The sequence below is a fragment of the Podarcis tiliguerta genome, assembly GCF_965153285.1.
Source record: "Podarcis tiliguerta genome assembly, chromosome: 2".
In the NCBI taxonomy this organism is placed as follows: domain Eukaryota; kingdom Metazoa; phylum Chordata; class Lepidosauria; order Squamata; family Lacertidae; genus Podarcis; species Podarcis tiliguerta.
This window is the reverse complement of record NC_139535.1, coordinates 7,675,471-7,702,353: the sequence shown is the minus strand read 5'-3', so window position 1 is coordinate 7,702,353 and position 26,883 is coordinate 7,675,471. Positions and strand designations below refer to the sequence as shown.

General features: G+C 48.8%; 2 protein-coding genes across 4 annotated transcripts; both read right to left on the bottom strand.

The window, feature by feature from the left end:
• Positions 1 to 1,985: 1,985 nt before the first annotated feature.
• LOC310670518 (uncharacterized protein) lies at positions 1,986 to 9,110 on the bottom strand. Of its 2 annotated transcripts, none has more exons than XM_083425987.1 (4): positions 8,929 to 9,110; positions 6,884 to 7,678; positions 4,926 to 5,055; positions 1,986 to 2,833 (listed from the first exon to the last, which is right to left on the bottom strand). In XM_083425987.1, exons 2-4 carry the CDS (start codon positions 7,616 to 7,618, stop codon positions 2,166 to 2,168), a joined length of 1,533 nt encoding a protein of 510 aa, XP_083282113.1. In that variant the 5' UTR covers positions 7,619 to 7,678; positions 8,929 to 9,110; the 3' UTR covers positions 1,986 to 2,165. The 2 variants fall into 2 exon arrangements, with proteins under 2 accessions (XP_083282113.1, XP_083282112.1); XM_083425986.1 differs by having other exon boundaries at positions 8,925 to 9,104.
• A 3,953-nt stretch (positions 9,111 to 13,063) lies between these two features.
• LOC310670279 (uncharacterized protein) lies at positions 13,064 to 24,064 on the bottom strand. 2 transcript variants are annotated; one of them, XM_083425365.1, is made up of 5 exons: positions 23,700 to 24,059; positions 20,765 to 21,494; positions 19,182 to 19,320; positions 18,236 to 18,484; positions 13,064 to 14,320 (listed from the first exon to the last, which is right to left on the bottom strand). In XM_083425365.1, the coding sequence occupies exons 1-5, from the start codon at positions 23,735 to 23,737 to the stop codon at positions 13,407 to 13,409; spliced, it is 2,070 nt and encodes a 689-aa protein (XP_083281491.1). In that variant the 5' UTR covers positions 23,738 to 24,059; the 3' UTR covers positions 13,064 to 13,406. The 2 variants fall into 2 exon arrangements, with proteins under 2 accessions (XP_083281491.1, XP_083281492.1); XM_083425366.1 differs by lacking the exon at positions 18,236 to 18,484 and having other exon boundaries at positions 23,700 to 24,064.
• Positions 24,065 to 26,883: the final 2,819 nt, after the last annotated feature.

Here is a 26,883-nt window from a genome sequence, read left to right as displayed (position 1 = left end):
TGATTCTATGATCTCTGGCAAGACTATGGGTGCGGCCTGAGTTTTCCTCCTGGCCTCTGCAGCTGATGGTGAAGGCTTCGCCAATGCTGGCAGCATACTGCCTACAGGGGCCTCATCTTCGTACGAAGGGTAAATTTTATTATTATTATTTTTTAGAAAAAAAGCCATCCTCCCATAAAGCTGTATATTCAAAGGGAAAGAAAAGAAAACGTCCTCTTTCAATCCATGCTGGATTCTTCTGCCGTGTGTAGAGGTGCCAACTTCCCGGGGGTGGCACCAGCAGGGCGGTTGTCTGGTGGGCGCCGAGAAATGGTGATCTGAAGGGGCTGGTGTAGATCAGTTGTAATAGCCCAATCTGGCACTGCCTTCTTTACACGAGTATGAATGAATGAACTTTATTACGGTCTCAGACCAGAATTAAAAAAGCATATAGATAAAATAGCAGGATTTTTAAACCGATTATTGTTAGAGCAAATGAGGACAAGGAAACAGGCATAGGATAAAACATTTGGATAAAATACAAGATTAAACACGGATAATGGATGGATAAAAAACTGATAATTAAAACAGATAAGAACCAAAAACAAACAAAGACACGCAGTTAAAACAACTTTAAGAGCATAAGAACTAAAAGACTCGCAGTTAAAACAACTATAAGAGACTGCAGAGTAGAAGCCTCTTAAATAGAGGACACTCACAACATAAGAAACTGCTGTGCAAATATGGTTAAAACAGACAGTTAAAACAATATACAACACTAAATTTAGAAACAATGTACAACGATAAACTGTCCCAGGGAGTTGACTCAGAATCACCCACGGAACCATGTTTGGGGCTTTTCATGCCGGACTATTTTGAATTGGGTGATAGTCTGCGCCTACAGATCTGTAGACAGAATCTGGCGACCATCCAGGTCATCTTCTTGTCTTTGCCTAACAGCAAAAGGTCAAATTTTTGCTTTTGTGGGAGGTCGGCGAGCCTCACCAGTAGGGGGTCCATGCCTCTTCATAAGAGGGACATCTAAAGAACAAGTGTTCTGGGCTTCCTATCTCTCCCAATGGACAGGTGCAAAGTCTCTGAGCATACGAGACCCTTCTAAAGGCTCCATCCAGGACCGGCGAGGGAAACTGGTGGCCCTCATTGCCTCTGTGGGAGGGAGTTCTGTAGTTTAACTGTGCGCACTGCGTGAAAAAGTACCTTATATTGCCTGTCCTGACTCTTCTGACATTTGGCTTCATTGGGTGTCCACACGTTCTAGTCACCTTTGAAGGTGACTCGGAAACTGCAATTAATCCAGAATGCGGCAGCTAGAGTGGTGACTGGGAGCGGCCGCCGGGACCACATAACACCGGTCCTGAAAGATCTTCATTGGCTCCCAGTACGTTTCCGAACACAATTCAAAGTGTTGGTGTTGACCTTTAAAGGCCTAAACGGCCTCAGCCCAGTATACCTGAAGGAGCATCTCCACCCCCATCGTTCTGCCTGGACACTGGGATCCAGCACCGAGGGCCTTCTGGCTGTGAGAAGTGAGGTTACAGGGAACCAGGCAGAGGGCCTTCTTGGTAGTGGCGCCTGCCCTGTGGAACGCCCTCCCAGCAGATGTCAAGGCAATCTTTTACTTTTAAAAAACAACTGAAGGCGGCCCTGTTTAGGGACGTTTTTAATGCCTGGTGCTGTATTGTTTTTAATATTCGGTTGGAAGCCGCCCAGAGTGGCTGGGAAACCCAGCCAGATGGGTGGGCTACAAATAATAAATTATTATTATTTTATAAGAGAGGGTGAAAAACCTCTTTCTCCAAAACCTGCATAATATTATACCCCTCTATCATCACGTTCCTCACTTTTTATTCTTCTATGCTAAAAAGCCCTAAAGGGTGTAACGTTTCCTTCGAGGAGAGTTGGCCCCTTGATTGTTTTTTGGTTGTGTGTGCGCATACAATTGCTCCAAAAAATAAATAAATCAAAAATCAAAATAGCCGTGGAAGGAATGGAGAATATTCTTTATTGTGTTAGCAACCGAATGCTCCTGCATTACACAATGTCTAAACACAGGACATTTTTGCGACTGAAGTTTAGCCTGGGTGAGCAATCCACTCAACCACTCACTGGCAGTGATCTTGCCCCGCAGCCATGGAAAAATAACCCCCCTGCAGTCCATGCCATCTTTACCGCGCAGTGTGGATTCTCTGATGTCTATTAAGGCAAGTGTTGCGAGAGAACCTTTTCCCGCACACCGGGCACTCGTGGGGCTTTTCCCCCGTATGAATCCTGCGGTGCGTGTTAAGGTTAGCTTTCTGGCTAAAACTTTTCCCGCACCGCGAGCACTCGTAGGGTCTTTCCCCCGTGTGGATTCTCTGGTGAGTGTTAAGGTAGGAGCTGCGAGAGAACCTTTTCCCGCAGGTGGGGCACTTGTGAGGCCTCTCGCTCTCGCATCTCTTGCGGTGCCCGAGAAGGTGGAACTTCTGGCCAAACCGCTTCCCGCAGTCGGAGCACTTGAATGGCTTTTCTCCCGAGTGGATGTTCTCGTGCTTAAGGAGGTTCGCGCTCTGGCCGAACCTCTTCCTATAGGCGGTGCAGACGCTTGGTCTCTTACCAGTGTGACTCCTCCGCTGGTGTGCATCCTCCTTCAGATCCTGGAATGTGCCCCCAAACGGGACAGACACACCGACTTCTCGCCCCAAGTCCGCTTCCTGGCGCCCACCTGGAGTGTTTCCCTGCTCACGGAAACAGAGCTCTCCTGCTCTCCAAACTGACGTCCCACGTGGTGACAGATGCTCGCGATCTTCCGGGGCGTACCTCTCTGCTTCGTTGAGGTTCGTCCACCCTTTAGCTCCTGAACGGGAAAATAAAATTTCAGATAAGTGCTGGAGATGCAAAGAGGTTGAGGGGACGTTTTTTCATATGTGGTGGACTTGTAAAAGGGTAAAAGAGAACTGAGAAATAATTGTAGAATGAACTGAAAACAATGTTTAAAAGTACTTAAAAACAACAACAACCAGTGGTTTTTTTTTTGTTGGGGATAATTCAGACGGAAATTCCCGGGTTTCAAAAAATGGTTATTTATGTATGCAACAACTGCGGCCCGTGTTTCCTTAGCCCAAAAATGGAAAACGGGCGAGGTCCCAACCAAAGAAGAATGGCAACTTAAACGGATGGGATATACACAGCTTGCGGATTTAAGATGTAGAATAAAAGAACAAGAAGAACATAGGTTTAAAGAAGATTGGAAGATGTTTATTGAATATATATATTATTAAATTTTCTCTTTTACACTTTTGAATACTCATTTAAACATCCTTAAAATATCAGTGACTTCCCTTCTACACTTTCCATGGTTCATTTTGCATAACAACACCCTAGTGGTCCCAGGCCCTAAGGAAGTTAGATTAGCTTCAACCAGAGCCAGGGCCTTTTCAACTCTGGCCCCGGCCTGGTGGAACGCTCTGCCTCATGAGACCAGGGCCCTGCAGGATCTGATTTCTTTCCGCAGGGCCTGTAAGACAGAGGTGTTCCGCCTGGCCTTTGGCTTGGAGCCAATTTGATTCCCTCCCTCTCTTTCTTTTTTCTTTTCCTTCTCCTCCTGCGAGGAGGCTACATTTTAATATTTTAATGTTTCAATATTTTAATGTTGTATTTTAATTTTGTTTTTAAGTTGTAATCATTCATCTTGTTTTTATTATTGCTTGTAAGCCGCTCTGAGCCCAGCAGGGGTATAAATAAAAAATTATTTTTTATTATTATTATTATTATTATTATTATTATTATATCATAAATCCCTGCATATTTTACATAAACTAAACCATTCAGTATTCCATTATTCCTTCCATGAAAGCTTATTAGCAATGTTGAATTTATCTTAATGTTGCTAACATTTTCAAGTGTACATAATTTCACCCCATATATTCAATAAACATTTCCCAATCCTTTCTAAACGTACGTTCTTCTTGTTCTCTTATTCTATATGTTAAGTCTGCAACCTGCGCGTATTCCATCAGCTTAAGTTGCCATTCATCTTTAGTCGGGACCTCACTCGTTTTCCATTTCTGGGCTAACCAAACACGGGCTGCAGTAAGGTAGACGGTTTGAAACCCTGTGACACCAGTGAGCTCCCGTTGCTCTGTCCCAGCTCCTGCCAACCTAGCAGTTCGAAAGCACGCCAGTGCGAGTAGATAAATAGGTACCACTGTGGCGGGAAGGTAAATGGCATTTCCGTGCATTCTGGCTTCCGTCAGTGTCCCGTTGAATCAGAAGCGGTTTAGCCACGCTGGCCACATGACCTGGAAAGCTGTCTGTGGACGAACGCCGGCTCCCTCGGCCTGAAAGTGAGATGAGCGCCGCAACCCCATAGTCACCATTGACTGGACTTAACCATCCAGGGGTCCTTTTACCTTACATAAATAACCTTTTTTTGTCATATTGTCAATCTATTGACTAAAGGGGGTGTGATCCCCTTGCAGTGGCGTAGCGTGGGGGGTGCAGGGAGGGCCGGCCGCACCAGGCGCAACATCTGGGTGGGGGGTGCGCTCGCACTCGCAGCTCTCTGCCCCTACCTGGCTCACTCACTCTCTCTCACTGCTGTGCTGTCTGTGCGATTCCGATCCGAGCCGCCGGGTCGCCGCCCACTGTGGAGGGGAGGGTGCCAGGCATGCGGTGCGGAGAGAGAGTGAGGGACTATCTGGGGGAGGGACACTGCAGCAGGGGGGGGGGCGAAAATTACTTGCCTTGCCCCGGGTGCTGACAACCCACGCTACGCCACTGTCCCCTTGTCCGCCCATGAATTTGTCTAATCCTCTTTCAAAGGCACCCAGGTTTGGGGGCCAACACTGCCTCCTGGGAACGAGGGAGCTTAACTATGAGCTTAAGTGAAGAAGGACATCCTTCCAACCTATTCCGAGCGCCTTAAGACACACCTTTGCCATCCTCACCTGTCAAGAGAGCCTCTCCGTGGTCAGCTTCCTGCTTGGTCTCCCGGCGCATCTGCCGGTGGACGGGGTCAGAAGGAACCAGTTCCGGCTCACAGAAGCTCAGGACCACCTCCTCAAACGGCACGCTTACCTGAAATAGCATAGGAGATTCTCTAAGGACAGGACTGAGGGCACAGGTGGGAGTGCGAGTGGGAACCCTCCCTGACCCAGAGCTTGCATGCGGCCCTCCGCCAGACTTCCCCTGGCCCTTCAAGTTCCCCTCCAGCCCATCAGCTTTTCAGCAAGGGACCACATGAGCAACAGAGGAAAGGTTTGCGATTACAGATGGGAGATGCTGTCCTTTATTATTCTCGCTTTCTCAGTCTTTCAAGTTCCTTTCTCCACATTTTTACATAGGTTCTCTGGTTCTTTTTATTTTACCGTATTTTTCGCACCATAGGACGCACCGGACAATAGGACGCAGCTTGTTTTAGAGGGGGGAGAACAAGAAAAAAAATCTCCCCCTCTCTGCCCAGCACCCCTTCAGCGAAGCGGCAGGAGGCGCTGCGCAGAGAGAGGGAGAATTTCCCCCCTCTTGTTTTCCCGCTCTAAAACAAGGTGCCGTTTAAGGTGCGTTCAGGCGGCTACCTTGGAAGCCTGGAGAGCGAGAGGGGTCGGTGCACACAGACTCCTCTTGCTCTCCAGGCTTCAGGTTCCTTTCAACCTGCTCTTTGGGGCTGGCGGGGGGAAGCCCACCACCAGCCCCAAAGAGCAGGTCAGGGACCAGTGGAAAGGTGCAGCGGAGAGGTTGCTGCCATAGTCGCACGTCACTTCTCCAGCTGGGAGAGGGTCGCGGGGCTATGGCTTCTTTAGCCCCGCGCACGCTCTCCCGGCTGGAAAGGTGACGGGCGGCTATAGAGGTTCCTGCTATAGCCGTGCGTCACCTCTCCAGCGGGAGAGGGTCGCGGGGGGCTGCTTTAGCCCCGCGCACGCTCTGCCGGCTGGAGAGGTGACGGGCAGCTATAGAGGCTCCTGCCATAGCCGTGCGTCACCTCTCCAGCCGGGAGAGGGTCGCGGGGCTATAGCGTCTTCGCTGCATAGGACGCACGCACATTTCCCCTTCATTTTTGAAGGGGAAAAAGTGTGTCCTATACAGCGAAAAACACGGTAAATATATCTATATATTGGGTTTTGATCAAGGTGATGATTGGTGGAATGCTCTCCATGGAGGCTCGCCTGGTGCCTTCATTATACAGCTTTAGGTGTATAACGTTCCTCTTCCACATCCTATATCCTTTTAAATGTGTTTTTGGGAGGGGGAGAGCGAGGATTCTTGGTTTGTTTTGGTCTTGTTCGTGTTTTTATTACATATTTTTGTGTTTTTAGAATGTTTTTATTTATTCTGTGAACCGCTCCGAGATCTACAGATGAAGGGTGATATATTTAACAAATAAATAATAATGATGATAATAAACAGTAAGAGTCAGCACAATTTTTGTACCTGTTACTTGGCTGTAGAAATGCACGGCAACATTTGGAGAATCGACCATTTCGATGGATGGCTGTGTTTTGGTTGGACAGTGCTTGGAAATGTGTCAGCTACCTAACTGCCAACCGAATCAAGTCAAGTCATTTTATGACAAGTATCCAAACGAAACACCAATTACAAAATTTCCCGCCCATCTGATTCACTGTCTGCAGCCTTTATAGCCCCAGGCATTTGGCTAATTAAACAATCAATGGCCTTTTACCCTATGGGTTTTTAAAAATTGTTTTGCTTGTGATTATGTTTGCTTGTTATTATGTTATTTTTTTATTATAATAATATAAACAGCCCTGTGATCCTTGGATGAAGGGCGGCATAGAAATTTAATAAATAATATTTTTTTAAAAAAAACCTGCACTCCCCTTCCCCAGGCTACTGGCTGCTCATCTGTTCCCAACTTGGAGAAAGCTTTCAAAGAACACAAAGAGCTCACCTGAGGTTTTGGCTGCTCTGCCTCCTGCTGCCTCAGCAGGAAATCCTCAGCCAGGGCCACTGCCTGGAAGCAGGTCTCTGGCCCCCGTTCCCTGACCCAGCTCTGGATCTCTGGAGGTAGGATGGTCAGGAACTGCTCCAGGATCAGCAACTCCAGGATCTGCTCCTTGGAGTGCCTCTCCACCTTCAGCCACCGCCGGCAGAGCTCCTGGAGGCGGCTGTAGGCCCCTCTGGGGCCCTCGGCTTCCCGGTAGCAGAAGCGCCGGAAGTACTGGCGGTTCTTCTCCCTGCTGATGGCGTCCCCGCGCAAGATGGCCGCCTTCACTTTCCCATAATCCTCTCTGTCCCGGCCCTCCAGCCTGCGGAAGGCCCGCTCGGCTTCTCCGCTGAGGGCCGGCGAGAGCCGAGCTGCCCACTCTTCCCGGGGCCACCGGCAGGCTTCGGCCACTTGCTCGAAGGAGGCGAAGAAGGCCTTGGTGTCGTCCCAGGGGGTGGGCTCCTCTGGCGGCTGCGGGGGTCCCCAACCCACGTGAGGGGACTCCACTTCCTTCAGGAACTCCTGCCACTGGACCTCCCAGCGCTGAAGGATCCCTTCCCCTCCTTCCTCTTTCACTTGGTGCTGGGACGGCATCTTTTGCAGAAATTCCCGGATGCAGCTCCTCTGGTGGGGCTTCCTCACACTCTCTGCTCCCTCCACCGGTTTGGGCGCTGCTTGGCTTGGTTCCTCCATTTTCATCCCTGGCGCAAGCCTCTCGCGCGAGATCACAGAGGGGGCTGAACAGGACGTCCTGGCTCCCTGGGTAAAAGAGGCATTTATATCATCATTATTAATATTATTTACTAAATTTATATGCTGCCCTATAGCCGCAGGTCTCAGAGAAATGTGAGTGATTTATTTGAAATGTTAGCAAAGACACTCAAACAAGGCAGACAAGAGTCTGGAGAGAGGTCCTGCAACAACACTTTACTGAGAAAACTGAACAAAATAAGCCCACAGGAATGAAAACACACTACAGAGTATGACCTGAGGAGAAAAAACATAGAGAAGACCCCAATGTACAATTGCCAACTGTCCAGAAAAATACAACCTGGCCTGCCCCTCTTCCTTTAAGACGGTTCTGATCCCCAGAAATCAGACAGCACAGCTTTTCATGGCTTCAAAATAAACATCATAAGGATCACCTGACACATCTTATACCTGCTGTTCCTCCAAGGGGCTACATTACAAAATGGAAGACAATGGCCGCTGCTGTCTTTCCATAGCTGTCAACCTTCCATTTTTTTGTGGGAAATCCCCTTATTCCAGTGCCGTTTCTCACTGCTTTCTGGATTGTTAGATATCCTGTAGACTGTCCCCAGGACAGGTGAGGCTGCTGATCTCTTATTTTTGAGGCTCCCTGGGACAGGTGAAGCTGCTGATCCCTTATTTTCAAATCTGAAAGTTGACAGCTATGTTTCAGCCCAATCCGGCAGCAAGCCTTGTCTCATGTTCTCATGTTAGCGACAGCCCTGGGAGGTAGGCTGGGCCAAGAGAAAGCAACCAGCCCAAGGGAGGAGGGCTGGAACCTGGCTCGCTATTATCCTAGTCTGACTTTCGCAAGAGCCCTCAGGATCAGGCCAGCGGCCCCTCTAAGTCCTGTTCTCACAGTGGCCAACTTGCGGGAAAGCAGGAGCTGAGGGGAAGAGCACTTTCTCCCCCTCCTGCTGTGGTTTCCAGCAACCGGGATTTCTATGCACTGGAACCCAGGAAGCTGCACAGAGTCAGACCCCTGGGTCCATGTGCATTGTCGTCAATGACAGCCAGTGGCTTGCCAGGGTTGCGGGGGGTGGGGGGTGGAGTGGGCATCTCTTGCCCTAACCTAGAGCTGCTGGGGGCTGCAGATGTTGCAAGGCACCTGCTCATCGCAGCCTTGGCTGTTCGTTTCTTTCCAGCCACCGAAGGAATCCCTCTCGCTTCTTAACTTCTTGCATCTCTCCTCCCCCTTTAAAATAAAGCAAGCAAGCAAAAGCACAATCCGCAATTTGAAGCGATTTCCAACAACTCACCCCCAAATCACACACACTTTCTCTCTCTATAAGAGCCTCCAACCAGCTGGAGAGGAAGAAATGGCCCACAGGAAGTGAAATTGTGACTTTTCACGTCCCGCCTCGCCTGCCTCTCTCTCTCTTTTGCACATTCCCCCCTCACACACCAAAACATGCGCACCCACACTTCCGCATTGCCACGCTAGGAAGCCTAAACACACCTCCCAGAACCCCTCTAGGACTGGCAAGGAGCTCGCTGGTTTTAACTCTTGAGTGGGTTGCGGGTGTTTGCCCTCGCGTGGCTGTGAGGCTCAGTGGGTGGAACATAAGCTAGGAAATGTGCATTTTATCTATTCTATACATTGATTGATTGATTGATTGATTGATTGCGTTTAAATCATTCTAAACATTTCGTGCTGGTTCCTTTTGAATGTTTTTTGAATAGGAAATGTTGAATTATAGAAGCATAGACTATCTGACTTTTAGAAGACATCTGAAGGCAGCCCTGTTTAGTGAAGTTTTTAATGTTTGATTATTGTGTTTTTAATATTCTGCTGGGAACCGCCCAGAGTGGCTGGGGAAACCCAGCCAGATGGGCAGGGAATGAATGAATGAATAAACAATAATAATTATTATTATCATCCCAGAATTTCAGAGTTGGAACGGGATCCCTGAGGATCTTCTAGACCAACCCTCTGCAATGCAGCTGTCCCATACGGGGATCAAACCTGCAACCTTGGCGTTTTCAGCACCTGCTCTAACCTACTGAGCCTGCCACACACAGAGACAGTGTGGTGTAGTGGTTACTGCGATGGACTGTGATCAAATCCCCACTCTGCCATGAAGCTTGCTGTCACCAGCTCTCAGTCTAGCCTACCTCACAAGGTTGTTGCGAGGTTCAAATGGAGAGGTAAAGTAAAAGGTAAAGGGACCCCTGACCATTAGGTCCAGTCGTGGCCGACTCTGGGGTTGCGGCGCTCATCTCGCTTTACTGGCCGAGGGAGCCGGTTTACAGCTTCCGGGTCATGTGGCCAGCATGACTAAGCCGCTTCTGGCAAACCAGAGCAGCACATGGAAACGCCGTTTACCTTCTCACCAGAGTGGTACCTATTTATCTACTTGCACTTTGTGCTTTCGAACTGCTAGGTTGGCAGGAGCAGGGACCGAACAACAGGAGCTCACCCCGTCACGGGGATTCAAACCGCCAACCTTCTGATTGGCAAGTCCTAGGCTCTGTGGTTTAACCCACAGCGCCACCTGCGTCCCGCATGACCTGGAGAGGTAGAGAGGTAGAGAACCACATAAACCACCTTGAGCTCTGTGGAGGCAGTAACGCTTCTGAATACCAGGAGGGGAATTATGTTTTTGTGCTCGGATCCTGCTCGCAGGTTTCGCTTTGAGGGCATCTGGTTGGTCACTGCGAGAACAGGATGCTGGGCTCAATGGGCCCACTTTGGCCTGATCCCAAAACCAGGCTCTTCTCATGTTCATATGTATATATGCATGTGCTTGTATAATTTTATTACATTTAAATATATTCTATTCGTAGAAACATCAAAGCGGTTTACAACAGAAATACATTAAAAAGTAAAAAAAAAGCAGGTATCCGTTGTGGAAGCACGTATTCCAAATTACTGGCATGGATCTAGTGGAATAGGAAAGTCTTCAGCAGCCCTTGTAACAATGAAGCAGATGTCTGCTGAATCTCTATTGGCAGAATACAGTGGTACCTCGGGTTAAGTATTTAATTTGTTCCAGAGGTCCGTTCTTAACCTGAAGCACCACTTTAGCTAATCGGGCCTCCTGCTGCTGCCGCGCCGCCGGAGCATGATTTCTGTTCTCATCCTGAAGCAAACCTGAGGTACTATTTCTGGGATAGCGGAGTCTGTAACCTGAAGCGTATGTAACCTGCGTATGTAACCTGAGGTACCACTATATTCCTCAATAAGGTAAAAAAGGTAAAGGACCCCTGGATGGTTAAGTCCAGTCAAAGGTGACTATGGGGTTGCGGTGCTCATCTCGCTTTCAGGCCGAGGGAGCCAGCGTTTGTCCACAGACAGCTTTCCGGGTCATGCGGCCAGAATGACTAAACCGCTTCTGGAGCAACGGAACACCGTGATGGAAACCAGAGCACACTAAAACGCTGTCTACCTTTCCACCGGAGCGGTACCTATTTATCTACTAGCAACGGCGTGCTTTCGAACTGCTAGGTTGGCAGGAGCTGGGACAGTGCAATGGGATCTCAGTCCGTCGTGGGAATTCGAACCACCGACCTTCTGATCAGCAAGCCCAAGAGGCTCAGTGGTTCAGACCACAGCGCCACCCTCAATACTGGGCCGATGACACTATAGGCTCAGTTTCTTGTTGCCATCAAATGAGCTCAGGGAACAGCCAACGGTGCTCCTGTGTACGATCTCAGTGTTGCAACTAGGATCTAAGGCAGGCATAGGCAAACTCAGCCCTCCAGGTGTTTTGGGACTACAATTCCCATCATCCCTAGCTAACAGGACAGGCGGTCAGGGATGATGGGAATTGTGGTCTGAAAAATATCTGAAGGGCCAAGTTTGCCTATGCCTGATCTAAGGATTCAGGCGGTCACCGAGGTGCCCTGGACCTAAGGTGGGTTTTCGAAATTAAGACAAGGACCTTTAACCTTCCTCAGTAGCCAATGGGCGACCAGCACAGAAACCTAAACCACGGTGCCACATGATATCAGGCAGATGCCCCCATCAGCAGCCTGGCTGCCACTTTCTACACCTGGACCTGGTGCAGGGAAGATGGGCAGGTGTGGATTGGCTGAGGGCAGGCTGAGTTTGGGGGAGCAGTGGCTCATTCTCCCTCAAGGACCAGCCTCTCCTGCTGGGTGGCCCTTCTTCCCTTGATATTCCTCTGAGGAAGCCCCCTCAGTTTCCAGGTCTGGTCTCCAGACACAGACCCTCCCAGGAGCCTGTGACTGACTCCTGTCTTTCAAACCTCTTCGCCTTGGGTTTTGAAACTTAAGAAGTATATTTTCAGAACCCATCTTATTTTTCTGATTTTAATGTGCTTGAAACATCACGGTTTAATTGCTGCAACTCACCCTTCACCCTTAAAACTGAAAAATCATTTATTTCTTCTATAGGTGTGGTTTAAGATTATTATTCTTGTTTATTAAATTTGTATACAGCCGTACCTTGGAAGTCGAATGGAATCCATTCCGGAAGTCCGTTCGACTTCCAAAACGTTCGGAAACCAAAGCGCGGCTTCTGATTGGCTGCAGGAAGCTCTTGCAGCCAATCGGAAGCCCCATCAGACATTCGGCTTCCAAAAGAACGTTTGAAAACCGGAACAGTCACTTCCAGGTTTGGGGCGTCCAGGAGCCAAAACATCCGAGTACCAAGAAGAAGAAGAAGAAGAAGAAGAAGAGTTTGGATTTGATATCCCGCCTTTCACTCCCTTTAAGGAGTCTCAAAGTGGCTAACATTCTCCTTTCCCTTCCTCCCCCACAACAAACACTCTGTGAGGTGAGTGGGGCTGAGAGACTTCAGAGAAGTGTGACTGGCCCAAGGTCACCCAGCAGCTGCAGGTGGAGGAGCAGAGACGCGAACCCGGTTACCCAGATTACAAGACTACCGCTCTCAACCACTACACCACACTGGCTCTCAGTGTGGCATTCGGAACCAAGGTACGACTGTACTGCCCTATATCCGCAAGTCTTAGGGCGGTTCACAAGAGTGTGTGTGAATGTAAAAGAGAAAAAAATGAAAATAAGAAAGTGAATACAAACAAAATTCCAAAGGCAAATGTTTTTTTGTTTTTTGTTTTTTTGCTCAAGGAAATATTCATTTAGGGGGAAAAACAAGTACAGGTTCACAAGAGCACACACGCGTGCAAAATACATTATCACAGTTATTTACTTATTTGGTTTCTCACTTGCCCTTTGCCACAAGGGTGGGATCCAACCATATAAAAATACAAGGTTAAAAAGGCCCTGTCTAAGGCTGCCACCCCCCAAACGTCTGACGGCAGAGGGACTTCCCAGAGCAGGGTCCCCTCTGCCCATTTTAACACTCCAGAGAGTCTGTAGGGAAGAAGGTGGTCTCCCCAATATTTAGCGGCATCCCTGGGCTTACTTTTAATCTTGTTTTTAAGTTGTATTCATTCAACTTGTTTTATCATTGGTTGTTAGCTGCCCTGAGCCCGGCCTAGGCTAGGGAGGGTGGGGTATAAATAAAATTTATTATTATTATTTTTATTATTATTATTATTATTATTATGTATTGAAGTTCTCACACTGGCCACCAGGTGTATCGTGTAGAGTTTTCACTCAGCTCCACGTCAGTTATTTTAGGCGGGAAGCCCTGGGTTGTTGTTGCTACAATGTTGACAGCCGGCTGCCTATAAAAGCAGGCTGGCTGAGCTGTTTGCTGTTCAGTTCTGTTCCAGCTTACAAATAAAGAGCTGCTTTGGAGAAATCGATGCGTTGTCTGCTATGTCTACCCACTATTCAACAATTACTACTATGTGGCTCCCCCCTTGTGAATCCTTTCATGCCTAGCCAGGGTGGTGTGAGTGTTGAAGCTCTTCCCACAGGCCGAGCAATGGTATCGCTTGGCCCCCGCGTGCGCGGTCCGCTCGTGGAGCATGAGCTGCTGCCGTTGGCCAAAGCTCTCTCCGCAAAGGGAGCACTTTTGTGCCAGCTTCTCTCCCGCGTGGCTCTTCTTATGGCGGATGAGGCCCGGGCGGGAATGGAAGCGCTTCCCGCAGTGCGGGCAGGCGTGGGGCTTCTCGCCCGTGTGGACCGTCATGTGCGCCAGCAGCACCGACTGGTAGCTGAACCTCTTGCCGCAGGTGGCGCACTGGTGCGGCTTCTTCTCGCCCGTGTGGATCCGCTGGTGCACCAGGAGGTGCGAGTTGCAGCTGAAGCGCTTCTCGCAGAAGGAGCAGCCGTAGGGCCTCTCGCCCGTGTGGGTCCGCTCGTGGCGTGTCAGGTCGGAGATCTGGACAAAGGTCTTCCCGCACGACAGGCACATGAACGGCTTCTCGCCCGTGTGGATGCGTTCGTGCATGAGAAGGTTGGAGTTGCAGTTGAAGCGCTTCTCGCAGAAGGAGCAGCCGAAAGGCTTCTCGCCCGTGTGGGTCCTCTCGTGGCGGGTCAGGTCGGAGACCTGGACGAAGCTTTTTGGGCAGTAGGCGCACTTGAAGGGCTTCTCCCCGGTGTGGGTCAGATTGTGCCTCAGGAGGTTCTGCTTGCGGTTGAAACTCTTCCCGCAGTCGCCGCACCGGAAAGCCTCTTCTTGGAGCGAGGCCCTCTCGCGTCTGGGCCGAGAGACACTCTCCGCTGCTGTTCTCGGGTGCTCGCTGTCCTGCCGGACCTCTGGACAGTCCAATCGGCCGTATATCTTGTCACACTCCCTCGACTGGTCATCGTAACCTGTCGGAATGGGGAAAAAAACCACCCAAAGCCGTTTTGTTAGTCTTCACTAAGGGGAAGACTCGCGGGGTCCGAACTGGAGAAAGGCCCCAGCTATAGAAGAACTGATGGAATATGCGTAGCTTGCGGATCTAACATATAGAATAAGAGAGCAAGAAGAACATACGTTTGTATAAGGTTGGGAAATGTTTACTGAATATATGGGGGGGGGGGACTATGTACACTTGAAAACGTTGGCAGCATTAAAATACAGTGGTACCTTGGTTCTTGAACTTAATCTACAGTCATACCTCATGTTACGTCTGCTTCATGTTACATTCTTTCAGGTTACGTCCTGCGGCGACCCGGAAGTACCGGAAAGGGTTACTTCCGGGTTTCGCCGCTCGCACATGCGCAGAAGCACAAAATGATGTCGCGTGCATGCGCAGAAGCGGCGAAACGCAACCCGCTCGTGTGCAGACGCGCCGCTGCCGGTTGCGTTCTTGTCATGTTGCGGACGGGCCTCCGGAGCGGATCCCATTCGCAACCAGAGGTACCACTGTATTCCGGAAGTCTGTTCGACTCCCAAAACAGTTGAAAAACCAAGGTGCAGATTCCAATTGGCTGCAGAAGCTTCCAGCAGTTTGGCTTCTAAAAAATGTTCACAAACCGAGACACTTGCTTCCGGGTTTGTGGCGTTCGGGAGCCGTTTTGTTCGGCAACTAAGCCGTCCGATAACCAAGGTAGGACTGTAAATTCAACAGTGTAAACAAGTTTTGATGGGTGTATTAACGGCATACTGAATGGTTTAGTTTATGTAAAATATGCAGGGATTCATTATATGCAAATTGAACCATGGAAAGAGAAGAGGGGAAGTCATTGTCATTTTAAGGTTATTTAATGAATATTTCAAATTGTAAAATAGAAAACTTAATAAAAATTCTACGTGAACTGGTGAAAAGTGAAACGCTATTGCAAAAATACCAAAAAAATTACACACTACATTGTAATACCCTAGGAAAAAAACATTTCCTGCCATTATTTATCAATGCAAGGGACTGGATTAGATAACCATTGGGGATCCCTCCAACTGTACTATGAGAGAGTTACCCAAGGATGGGCATTGCAATCTGTGATTTTTTACTAAAATGTTCAGGGTCGTTGAAGCAAAAAAAGTGATTGCGGGGAGTTCCAAAAGCAAGCTTTAGTTGAGATTCCTGCATTATTGGGGGTCCCTCTAAACTCTGCAATGATTTTATGATCATTCCAAACTGGGCGAATGGGAAGTAAAATGGCAATTGCAGTTCAACATAAGCAAGTGTAAAGTGATGCATGTTGGGGCAAAAAAATAATAATCCAAATTTCATATCTGTCTATCTATGCACTTACTGGGTGTGGACTGGCGACGATGTACCATAAACAGGACCATGGGGCTGTAGTGGATAGTTTGATTATGACATTTACCCAGTGTGCGGGGAAAAAATAAAAAGGGGGAAGTTCCATAAAGAGTTCTGGCTCTGGCCTTGCCCACCTCTAGCTTTAGCGCCCTAAATTTCTTAAATACAAGGTGTGACTGGAAAGTTGGGTGAATGGTCACAGAAATCGGACAGCGAAAAATATTCAAACATACAATTGGCATCGGAAACCCACGAAATGCTCACAATTGTGTACAGAGATGAAGCTGTAACTCGAAAGACAGTGTACGAATGGTTTAAGTGTTTCCGTGAAGGGCGGCAAATCATCGAAGGTAACCCTCAGTCTGGATATTGATACGGGATCGGTGTTTGTCCGTCCGAATGATGGCGGAAGAATTGCATACACTGCGTGAAATTGTTACTGAGTTGTCCCACCCTCCGTATTCTCCCAATCTGGCCCCACTGGATTACCGTAGTTTTCGCTCCATAACACGCATTTTTTTCCTCCTAGAAAGTAAGGGGAAATGTCTATGCGTGTTACGGAGGGAATGCTTCCCTCCTCCGTGGTTTCCAGCGGGAGAAGAGTCGCTGAGTGGGGAGGAGAGAGGGGCAGAGTGCCTGCTTCTTTAAAGGAGCAAAGCGGGAGGGGAGAGGAGTGTAAGCGGCTCCTGTACAGTTGGCTCCTTTAAAGCAAGCAGGCTCTCTGTATCTCTCCCTCCTCCCCACTCAGCGGCTCTTCTCCTGCTTTGCTGGAAATAGCAGGAAAGATTTTCAGTCTCCTCCCGCTTTGCTTTTCAGCTCGCTAAGGGGGGGGGGGAGGAGGCAGAGAAGCAGAACTTGCTTACTTTAAAGGAGCCTACCGGTAGGCTCCTTTAAAGTAAGCAGGCTCTCTGTCCCTCCAGCAAAGTTTTTCAGCTCGCTAAGGGGGGGGGGGAGGGAGAGAAGCAGAGCCTGCTCCACGCGTGCTCCTTGTCCCTTGAGTGCTTTTCCTTCCCTCCCCACTTAAAACGTGGTTACAAAGCACGGATCCACATGGATCCTCAGGATTTTTGCACTGGGTCACCCCAAATTCACCATCAGATCACATAGCATGTCCATGGCTACAGTTTGCACCAAAAAAATCACGCACCCACTGTTGCCTGGGGCCGCAGTGGTGCAAAAACGTGGTTACAAAGCATGGATCCACATGGATCCTCAGGATTTTTGCATTGGGCTACCCAAGCTCACCGTCAGATCACATGTCTGTGGCCACAGCATGAACCACAAAAATTATACATCCACTGTTTCGTTTAGAATATTTTTTTTCTTGTTTTCCTCCTCTAAAAACTACATGCATGTTATGGTCGGGTACGTGTTTTTGAGCGAAAAATACGGTACTTCCTTTTTCCAAAACTGAAATCTGCCCTGAAAAGGCACAGATTTCCCAACATTTCACACATCCAAGCTGCTGTGACGAGGGAATGGAAAGCAGTACAAAAAAGAGGACTTGGAGGTCCCCGGCCATAGGGAGGTTAGGCTGGCCTCAACCAGAGCCAGGGCTTTTTCGGCTGTGGCCCCGATCTGGTGGAACGCTCTGTCACAAGAGACTAGGGCCCTGCGGGACTTGACATCTTTCCACAGGGCCTGCAAGACAGAGCTGTTCCACCAGGCCTTTGGCCAAGGCACAGTCTGACCCCCTCCTTCGGTAATCCTCATAGAACTCTAGCCCAATGGTTGCCATTAATTTGACTATGATTGATTTTAAAATGAATTGATTTTAGAATGTATTTCAATTAATTGATTGTGATTTTATGTAAACTGTGTTATTTTTACTGTTCTGAGGCCGCTCTGAGCCTGGCATCAGCTGGGGTAAAGGTAAAGAGACCCCTGACCATTAGGTCCAGTCATGGACGACTCTGGGGTTGTGGCGCTCATCTCGCTTTATTGGCCGAGGGAGCCGGCGTACAGCTGGTCATGTGGCCAGCATGACTAAGCTGCTTCTGGCGAAACAAAGCAGTGCACGGAAATGCCGTTTACCTTCCCACTGGAGTGGTACCTATTTATCTACTTGCACTTTGACGTGCTTTTGAACTGCTAGGTGGGCAGGAGCAGGGACCGAGGAACGGGAGCTCACTCCGTCATGGGGATTCGAATCACCAACCTTCTGATTGGCAAGTCCTAGGCTCTGTGGTTTAACACACAGCACCATACGCGGCTGGGGAGGGCGGGATATAAATATTGTTATTATTATTATTATTATTATTATTATTATTATTATTATTAATTATCCAGAAGTTTCCAACAGTTCTACGAATGTTGTCAGTGGTGCAGTGGTGTATCTGACGGGGCCTACTTTGAAGGCTTGTAAGGCCCGTGTGTTCAAATATTTCTTGCCATCTGATTTCTGTGACCATTCACCCAACTTTCCGGTCACACCTTGTAGAAGAAATCACTGTCTTCATCCCCCAAAAGATCACCCTTCAAGGGAATGTCGCTTTGACAAAAAAACAGTAGTTCCCTAACGCCTCATCCTGTCTCTTACCAGGGCGGGTTTCTTGCTGGGCAGTGATTTCTGTGTCGTCTCCTCCACAAAGCAAGGTTTGTTCATTGCTCTCCGGACAAGATCCCTGCTGCTCCTCTTGCCCAAGCCGACTTCCTGGGAGGCCTCCCTGCTTGTGACTCGGGGAAACATCCTCTTCCGCTGGCTCCGCAGAAGTTCCAGTTGGATCTGCCTCCTTCAAATCCTCTTCTGCACATTTCTCCTCCTTCCTTATATTCATCCAACCTTTCGCTGATGAAGGAAAGAAGCAGTGGAGGTTATTCGCTTGGGCGTAGATGGAAATGTGGAATTAAGGAACGAAGACCAGGATGTTGCCATTGCTTCCCGGTTCATTTCCAGGGCTAACTGAAGGCAATCACGCTAGTGTTTAAAGCCTTGAATGATTTGGGAGTTAGGCCCCAAATATCTGGGAGAGTGTCTCCTTCCCTACTGACCCTCTTGGCTGTTTAGATCAGTTGTTTGACGTCCCTAAGATGTTTGTGATAGGGGTCTGTGGCAGTTCCTGAGATTCCCTCCCCACAGAGGATCGCATGGTGCCTATTTCAATTTTTTCTAAGAGGTTTACAAGAAACATTAACATTGTCCATAAAAGGTTAAAATATTTAGAAGCGTTCCATTTTTTAAAAAATGCATATAAAAAATAACAAACTGTGGGTTGTCTTATACACGGGGCAATCTCCCCCCCCCTTTTCTTAAATTGGAGTCCCTAAAAATATGGAGCGTCTTATACATGGAAAAATACGGTTTTTCTTTTCTAAAAAAAAGATTTAAGAATCTTCAAATTCCTGTAATATAAAAGTAGCAGCTCCGGTGTGTGTGTGTGTGTGTGTGTGTGTGTGTGTGTGTGTGTGTGTGTGAATACAGCCATAGCTGAAGCCAAACCACAAACCCCCACAAGCCCAAAATCTAAACCCACAAGCAACCTTACCCAACAGCTCAGCATCCCTCCTGACTTGCTCCTCTTTGGCCCGCTGGCCAAACACACTCCACCCGAGGTCAGACAAAGTCTGTTCTGCCTCAGAAGACTCCGCCGCAGCTGCTGCCTCTTCTTGTGGTGGAATCAGCCCCTGAAATTGCACCAAGGATATCTTTTTAGGGTGGAGAAACAAGATGAGACTGAGAGGATGACTCCTATGTATGTCTCCAATGTCAGCTCAGAGCCACTGAAACCGAAGCACTTACTTATTGGAAGAAAGGGTCAAATCAACGTATGTGAAGGATGTGCAGCCATGCAAGAGAATAGTGAAAGGTGATGACTGGAGCAATTACAGCAAGCTTTGGATTTTGCAAGGCGTTTCAAAAATTGATATATGCATACATTAAATGTACACAACATAAAGGTAAAGGTAAAGGTACCCCTGCCCGTACGGGCCAGTCGTGTCCAACTCTAGGGTTGTGCGCCTATCTCACTCAAGAGGCCGGGGGCCAGCACTGTCCGGAAACACTTCCGGGTCACGTGGCCAGCGTGACATCGCTGCTCTGGCGAGCCAGAGCCGCACACGGAAACGCCGTTTACCTTCCCGCTAGTAAGCGGTCCCTATTTATCTACTTGCACCCGGGAGTGCTTTCGAACTGCTAGGTTGGCAGGCGCTGGGACCGAACAACAGGAGCGCACCCTGCTGCGGGGATTCGAACTGCCGACCTTTCGATCGGCAAGCCCCAGGCGCTGAGGCTTTTACCCACAGCGCCACCCACATCCCGTACACAACATAACCCCCCCTCATTCCAATATGCTGCAATATGTTAGGGTTGCCATACATCCGGAATTTCCAGGACATAGCCCGAGTACTGCAGTCGGAAGCAGTGTCCGGGCGCAAATTGTTTAAAAGTCCCCAAAAATCCAGACGTAGGGCAACCCATCTTGGAAGTCTAGAATTTCCTTAAAAATAGCTCAAAATAGCTCAGCTTTGGTCAAAAAGGGAAAAAAGAAAAAGAAAATAAAGCTCAACAATTTTGCCAAAAGTTTTTGAAACATGGCAACCCTACAACGTATAATGCTTCAGAGAACACCTTATGAACTCATGGATACAGTGGTACTTCGGGTTAAGTACTTAATTCATTCCGGAGGTCCGTGCTGTTCTTAACCTGAAGCACCACTTTAGCTAATGGGGCCTCCTGCTGCCACCGTAGCATGATTTCTGTTCTTATCCTGAAGCAAAGTTCTTAACCCGAGGTACTATTTCTGGGTTAGCGGAGTCTGTAACCTGAAGGACGCAAAGTTCTTAACCCGAGGTACCACTGTATTTACATTGGCGATTTCATGAGATTTGTTTCAGAACCTGGGAATCTTAAGGGGAAAAAACAGCAACGTGGTTCCCTAGAAAATATTGTGATGCCTCCTTTTCTACCACCCCCTTCTCTCTGCCACCCTCTTTATGGAAAAATACATTTCCAGAAATGAATAGGGAAAATGTCCCACCACAGAATGCCATCTGGACCTCTTCCCTTCTACATCAGGACAGGCGAAAATCTGCCCTGCCCTGATCCCAGGCTGCTCAGGATCCCCCTCACCTGTGGTCGCTGCCTCGCGGCCTCTGGCTGCCTCTGCAGGTAATCCTCGGCCAGGGCCACCGCCTGGGAGCAGGTCTCTGGGCTCCGTCCCTTGACCCAGCCCTGGACCTCCGCAGGCAGGACGCTCAGGAGCTGCTCCAGAAGGAGAAGCTCCAGGATCTGCTCCTTGGTGTGCTTCTCGACCCTTAGCCACCCGTCGCAAAGCTCCAGCAGCCGGCGGTGAGCCCCTCTCGGCCCCTCGGCCTCCTGGTAGCAGAAGCGCCGGAAGCGCTGGCGCCGAGTCTCCCTCCGGAAGCTGTCCCATTGCAAGATGGCCGCCTTCACCTTCCCATAATCCTCTCTGTCCCGGCCCTCCAGCCGGCTAACGGCACGCTCTGCTTCCCCACTGAGGGCCGGCAGGAGTCGGGCCGCCCACTCCACCTTGGGCCACCGGCAGGCTTGGGCCACTTGCTCGAAGGAGGCCAGGAAGCCCTTGGCGTCGTCCCAGGGAGTGGGCTCCTCCGGCAACTGGGAGACCCCCCAGCCAGAGTGGGGAGACTCCAGGGTCCTCAGGAACTCCTGCAACTGGGCATCCCAGTGCCGGTGCATCCGATCCTCTGGTTCCTGCTTAATCTGTTCTCCAGATCTCTGGTTTTGTCCTCTAGGGCGGAGGGCATTTCCTGCTCCCGCCCCCTTTTCCCACACAGGCGGCGCGACGTCCATTTCCTCGCCAGCCACTCTCTTGCTGTCTCTAGGTCAAATAAGAGGGGAATGGCACAAGGCGCTTCTCCTGTGAGGGGAAAAACAGAAATGAGAGATGTTGTAAACAAGATCTGCCCTTCTTCCCTTATGGGGTATCCAAGAGCCCGTATAGAGTCCTTAAGTGGGTTCCCTATTGGTAGGAGACAATAACAGAGACCAACCAGAGAATATTGAGAAGCAAAGCGGCTCGTAAGCCTAATCTTTATTAAAGCTGTTGCCACAGGGTGCTCCCCTCACACGCAGGAGGACCCAGAGCAAAGGTGTGCCCCCCAATGTTAAATTGCCCACCCTGGAGTCCAAGACCACCCTGAGAAACATCATACATACATCGCAGAAAAGGCGGTCTACAACAGAAATCTGAGTGCGTTGTTTATCTCCTGTCTGGCAGGTTACCTGTTAATGGTCACCTGACTGGATTACCTGGGGTGCCTGGCCACTCTTTTGTAATGACAAATACTTAGTTCCTGAGCCAGATCACAGGCTCACCCTTTTCATACACAGACATACCCTTAAGACAGGATTTGTGAATGAAAAGACAATGGGGAGGCCTTTCCATTTTCCTTCGAGCTTGCGGAGAAATATTTGAGGTCAATTTGGGAGGGACAAAATGGTTTCAGGACGTTTTCTGTGGGGTTTCAGACATGTGGTTTATATATGCAGTTATGAACATTTATCATTATATGTATTTAACCTTACAATTCTTATAACAGAGACAGACAGAGATTCACACACCCATACCCCACCCTGAATGTTCCAACTTTCAGCAGCTTGGCTACTGCGTCTCCTGAGCCTTCAAAACCCGTCAAAAACCACCTTTAAGACCCCAATAATTTAAGAATCAGAATCCCCTTACGTACACAAGATCCCTATAATAAAACTCCCATCGTAGTGGAAAGGTCAACCTGAACCTACTCTAAACATCACTCTTATTATTTATTATTATTATTATTATTATTTATTATTATTATTATTTATTGAGCTTATATACCACCCTATATCTGGAGGGCCGTTCACAGAAAAGAACATAACATATATAATCCGAATAAAAAACAACCCAGCAACACACACACAGCGTGCCGAATATTAGGAGGTTTTTGAAAACATTCCGAGTGAATTGGCACCGATGGAAAATCAAACACGTACAGATCCCTAAACTTGGATTTTTTCGCAAGTGAGGCCAAGGGGTCCCCATTATTATTACATTATACTTACATTATAACAACATTAACATACTTTGAATAAACATACACAAATTTATTGATTGTTAACATAATAGACAGATGATTTAAGGATCTTGATAATTTGATAATATGCAGAGAATAATATGTGTTGAAAAATCAGAGAGAGGAACTGAGGGAAGTCTGGGGCGGAGGGAGGGAGGGTGGGTACCTTTTTGGGGAGGGAGAGGGGGGAAATGGGGGGAATGAAAAGAAGATATGTTTTGATAATTTGTTATGTTGAAATTCTCAATAAAAACTATTTTTTTAAAAAAACACATTAACTTACAACTGTACTATAACTATTTACAAATGGCAGCCATAGGAACTGGTGCAAATTCAGCTTTACGGTCTTGACAATTTTATTTTTATTTGTAAAGGGGCTAGAAAGAGGGCAGGCGTCTAGGAAAAAAAGACTTTGGCAATCCTATTGAACCCAGTAAGTTGCAGGGGGTTGGACTAGATGACCCTCATCCGCCATGGCCAGCATGGGAATGATGGGAATTGAAGTCTAGCAATATACGCCCTGGACTAAACTATAGCACAGCTACTCCTTTGGAAACTTATTACGAAATAAGTTATGACACACGATCCTTGGCTTCTTCCTTCCTTCCCAGCCAGGGAACCTCCTGCTTCTGCACTCCCACTCACCCCGTCCCTGTTCCTTCCACGGACTTCCCAAGCCCACAATTGAGTCCATTTAGTTCAATAGCGCCTACACTGGCGGGCAGCGGCTCTACAGATCGGGAGCCCTGCCTTATCAGGAGACGCCGGGGATCAACCCCGAAACCTTCTGCATGCAGTGCAGATGCTCTACCCACTGAACCTCAACCCCCTTCCCAAGGAGCGCGCAGGAAGCCGCCTCCTAGGGAGATGCACCGTTAGGTCCGCCCAGCTCAGCACCGTCTGCACTGACCGGCAGCTGCTCCCCAATACAGCTGGCGGGGAAGGGAGGAAGATCCCGCTCCCAGCCTTACCTGGAGGCGGCGAGATTTGAACCCAGGACCTTCTGCATGCAAAGGTGTCCTCTGCGACCAACTTTCACCTGGAGACCTTAATTAAAATAAATCGGTTTCCGGAGGAAGGCTTGGAGGAGGAGAAGGAGGAGGAAAGCTCAGCCCAGCTTTGCAAAGGGGGACGGATCAAAGGGGAGGCGCGCTTTGTTTCCATTGCACAACGCGCGGCTCACTCCGGAGTGAAGCCGGAATGGATGGCAGGCAGTTCTGCAGAGGGGCGTCCTTTCTAACCTCCAGGTCGCCATTTCCAGGGAGGGAGGGAAGGGGATCCCCCTCCCCAAATCCTGGCTCTGCGCCCACCCCAAAAAAGCTCCCGCTTTCTGCACCTAGTGCAATGTTGTTTTCTCCACCTATAAGGGGGCCTTTTGGGGGAGCAGCCTCTTAATAGCCGCCTACTTCTGGCTCTCCATTGAACAGGAAGGACAACCGATGAAGAAAGTGGGGGGGAAAGCGGGTCTGATATTCTGTATGAAACACCCACCCATCCCTTTGGCCCCCTATATGCAGCGCAGGCACTTGGGAGCCGGAAGTGAGAGCACCAAGCCGCCCTATGCTTTCCCCTTCCCTCTTTGGCCAAGGAGCCGCTACCTTTCAGTGCGCGCAGGCGCATGCTCTCTATTGGTCCGCCTAGAGCAGTGTTACCTACACGGGCCGGCAGCGGAAGGTCCAGACGGGTGACGTACTCACTTCTTTGGAAATGCTGCGCTTTGACATATGGAGCACAGCAGGCTGCCCCGGTACTGAGCTAAACCATGGCATCCATTGGGTTCAGTATTTCCCACACGGACTGGCAGCAGCTTTCCCAGGTTTCAGCCCTACCTGGAGGCGCCAAGGCAAAGCAGGTGGTCCTCTTCCTTTACAGGGATGTAGTCAAACCATTGGTCCACCTAGCTCAGTAGTGCCAGCACTGACTGGCAGGCGCTCACCAGGATTTCAAAGAAACCTTTTGTCCCAGCCATACCTGAAGATGCCAGGTATGCATGGAAAGCAGGTCTCTTCCCCTTGGCCCTTCCCCAGACACTCCACCCATATAATCCCACCTGCTTATTCTCTGCCCCCAAATCCATGATCATTTTGGGGGTTCCCTACCTGAAAAGGTTTACCCCAGTGCTCTCTGTCTGTGGGATTTTCCCCAATGTATTTCTCTTTCCTCTTGGTTTTCACGTACCTATGTGGAGCTTGTGGCCAGTGCGGCTGATAAAGCAGTTAACACATTTATTAGATATTGGTTGTTGCTTAGTCGTTTAGTTGTTTCTGACTCTTTGTGACCCCCTGGACCAGAGCATGCCAGGCCCTCCTGCCTTCCACTGCCTCTCGTAGTTTGGTCAAACTCATGCTGGTAGCTTCGAGAACACTGTCCAACCATCTCGTCCTCTGTCCTCCCCTTCTCCTTGTGCCCTCCATCTTTCCCAACATCAGGGTCTTTTCCAGGGAGTCTTCTCTTCTCATGAGGTGGCCAAAGTATTGGAGCCTCAGCTTCAGGATCTGTCCTTCCAGTGAGCACTCAGGGCTGATTTCCTTCAGAATGGAGAGGTTTGATCTTCTTGCAGTCCATGGGACTCTCAAGAGTCTCCTCCAGCAACATAATTCAAAAGCATCAATTCTTCAGCGATCAGCCTTCTTTATGGCCCAGCTCTCACTTCCATACATCACTACTGGGAAAACCATGGCTTTAACTATACGGGCCTTTGTTGGCAAGGTGATGTCTCTGCTTTTTAAGATGCTGTCTAGGTTTGCCATCACCTTTCTCCCAAGGAGCAGGCGTCTTTTAATTTCGTGACTGCTGTCACCATCTGCAGTGATCATGGAGCCCAAGAAAGTAAAATCTCTTACTGCCTCCATTTCTTTCCCTTCTATTTGCCAGGAGGTGATGGGTGTTTTTTTTTGGTTTTTTTTATGTTGAGCTTAAAACCATATTTTGCGCTCTCCTCTTTCACCCTCATTAAAAGGTTCTTTAATTCCTCCTCACTTTCTGCCATCAATTATTAGATATAGGGTTGCCATATTTCAGAAACAGGACACCCTGAAAGTTACTGAGCTTTTTAAGACAACCCCCAAAGTTTGTTGAGCTCTTTTCTACAAAAATGGCAATTTTTCGATTGACTAGCCAGGAAAGATCCAGGACAAAGCACCACCTTTCAGAAATTGCCCCCACCCCGGACATCAATTCCATCTTTAAAATCCCAGTAATGTTCAGGGAAATCCCTATTAAATAATAATATTTAAGAACATAAGAACCTGCTAGATCAGGGTTCAATGGCCCAACTAGTCATGGCAAGGGGGCCAACTTGAATAAAATATATTTTGGGGGGATCATGCAGTGCACATACAACATTCAAATGGCAATGCTCATCAATTTTATTTTATTGTGGTGGCCAATAAAATTTTATTTTATTGTTGGCTCCTATGAGTCATGGAATCAGAGAATTGCAGAGCTGAGAGGGATTCTGTTCTCCGCTGGCCAACAAGATTCCTGTGGGAAACTCGAAAGCAGGACCCGAGAACGAGAACCCTCTCCCTTCTTGTTTCTAGCCATTGATAGCCCACTCCTCCGTGAATTTGCCCCATCCTCTTTGGAAGCCAGCCATACTGTGGGAGGCAGTTCCACAGATTAACTCTGCGCCACACAAAGGACTTTCTTTTACCACTGTTGCGGCTACATTCACAACTAATCTTGCAGCCCGACGATCTGACAAAGAGGGAACGATGGAAAATCTGTTGTTTATTACTATCACATTACTTTAATAAAGGTAAAGGGGCCCCTGACCATTAGGTCCAGTCGTGACCGACTCTGGGGTTGCGGCGCTCATCTCGCTTTATTGGCCAAGGGAGCCGGCACATAGCTTCTGGGTCATGTGGCCAGCATGACTAAGCCGCTTCTGGTGAACCAGAGCTGCACACGGAAACACCGCTTACCTTCCTGCCGGAGCAGTACCTATTTATCTACTTGCACTTTGATGTGCTTTCAAACTGCTAGGTTGGCAGGAGCAGGGACCGAGCAACGGGAGCTCACCCCGTCATGGGGATTCGAACCACCGACCTTCTGATTGGCAAGTCCTAGGCTCTGTGGTTTAACCCACAGCACCACCCGCGTCCCTTACTTTACTTTACTTTACTTACTTTAATAGCCCCCACCGAAAAGTAT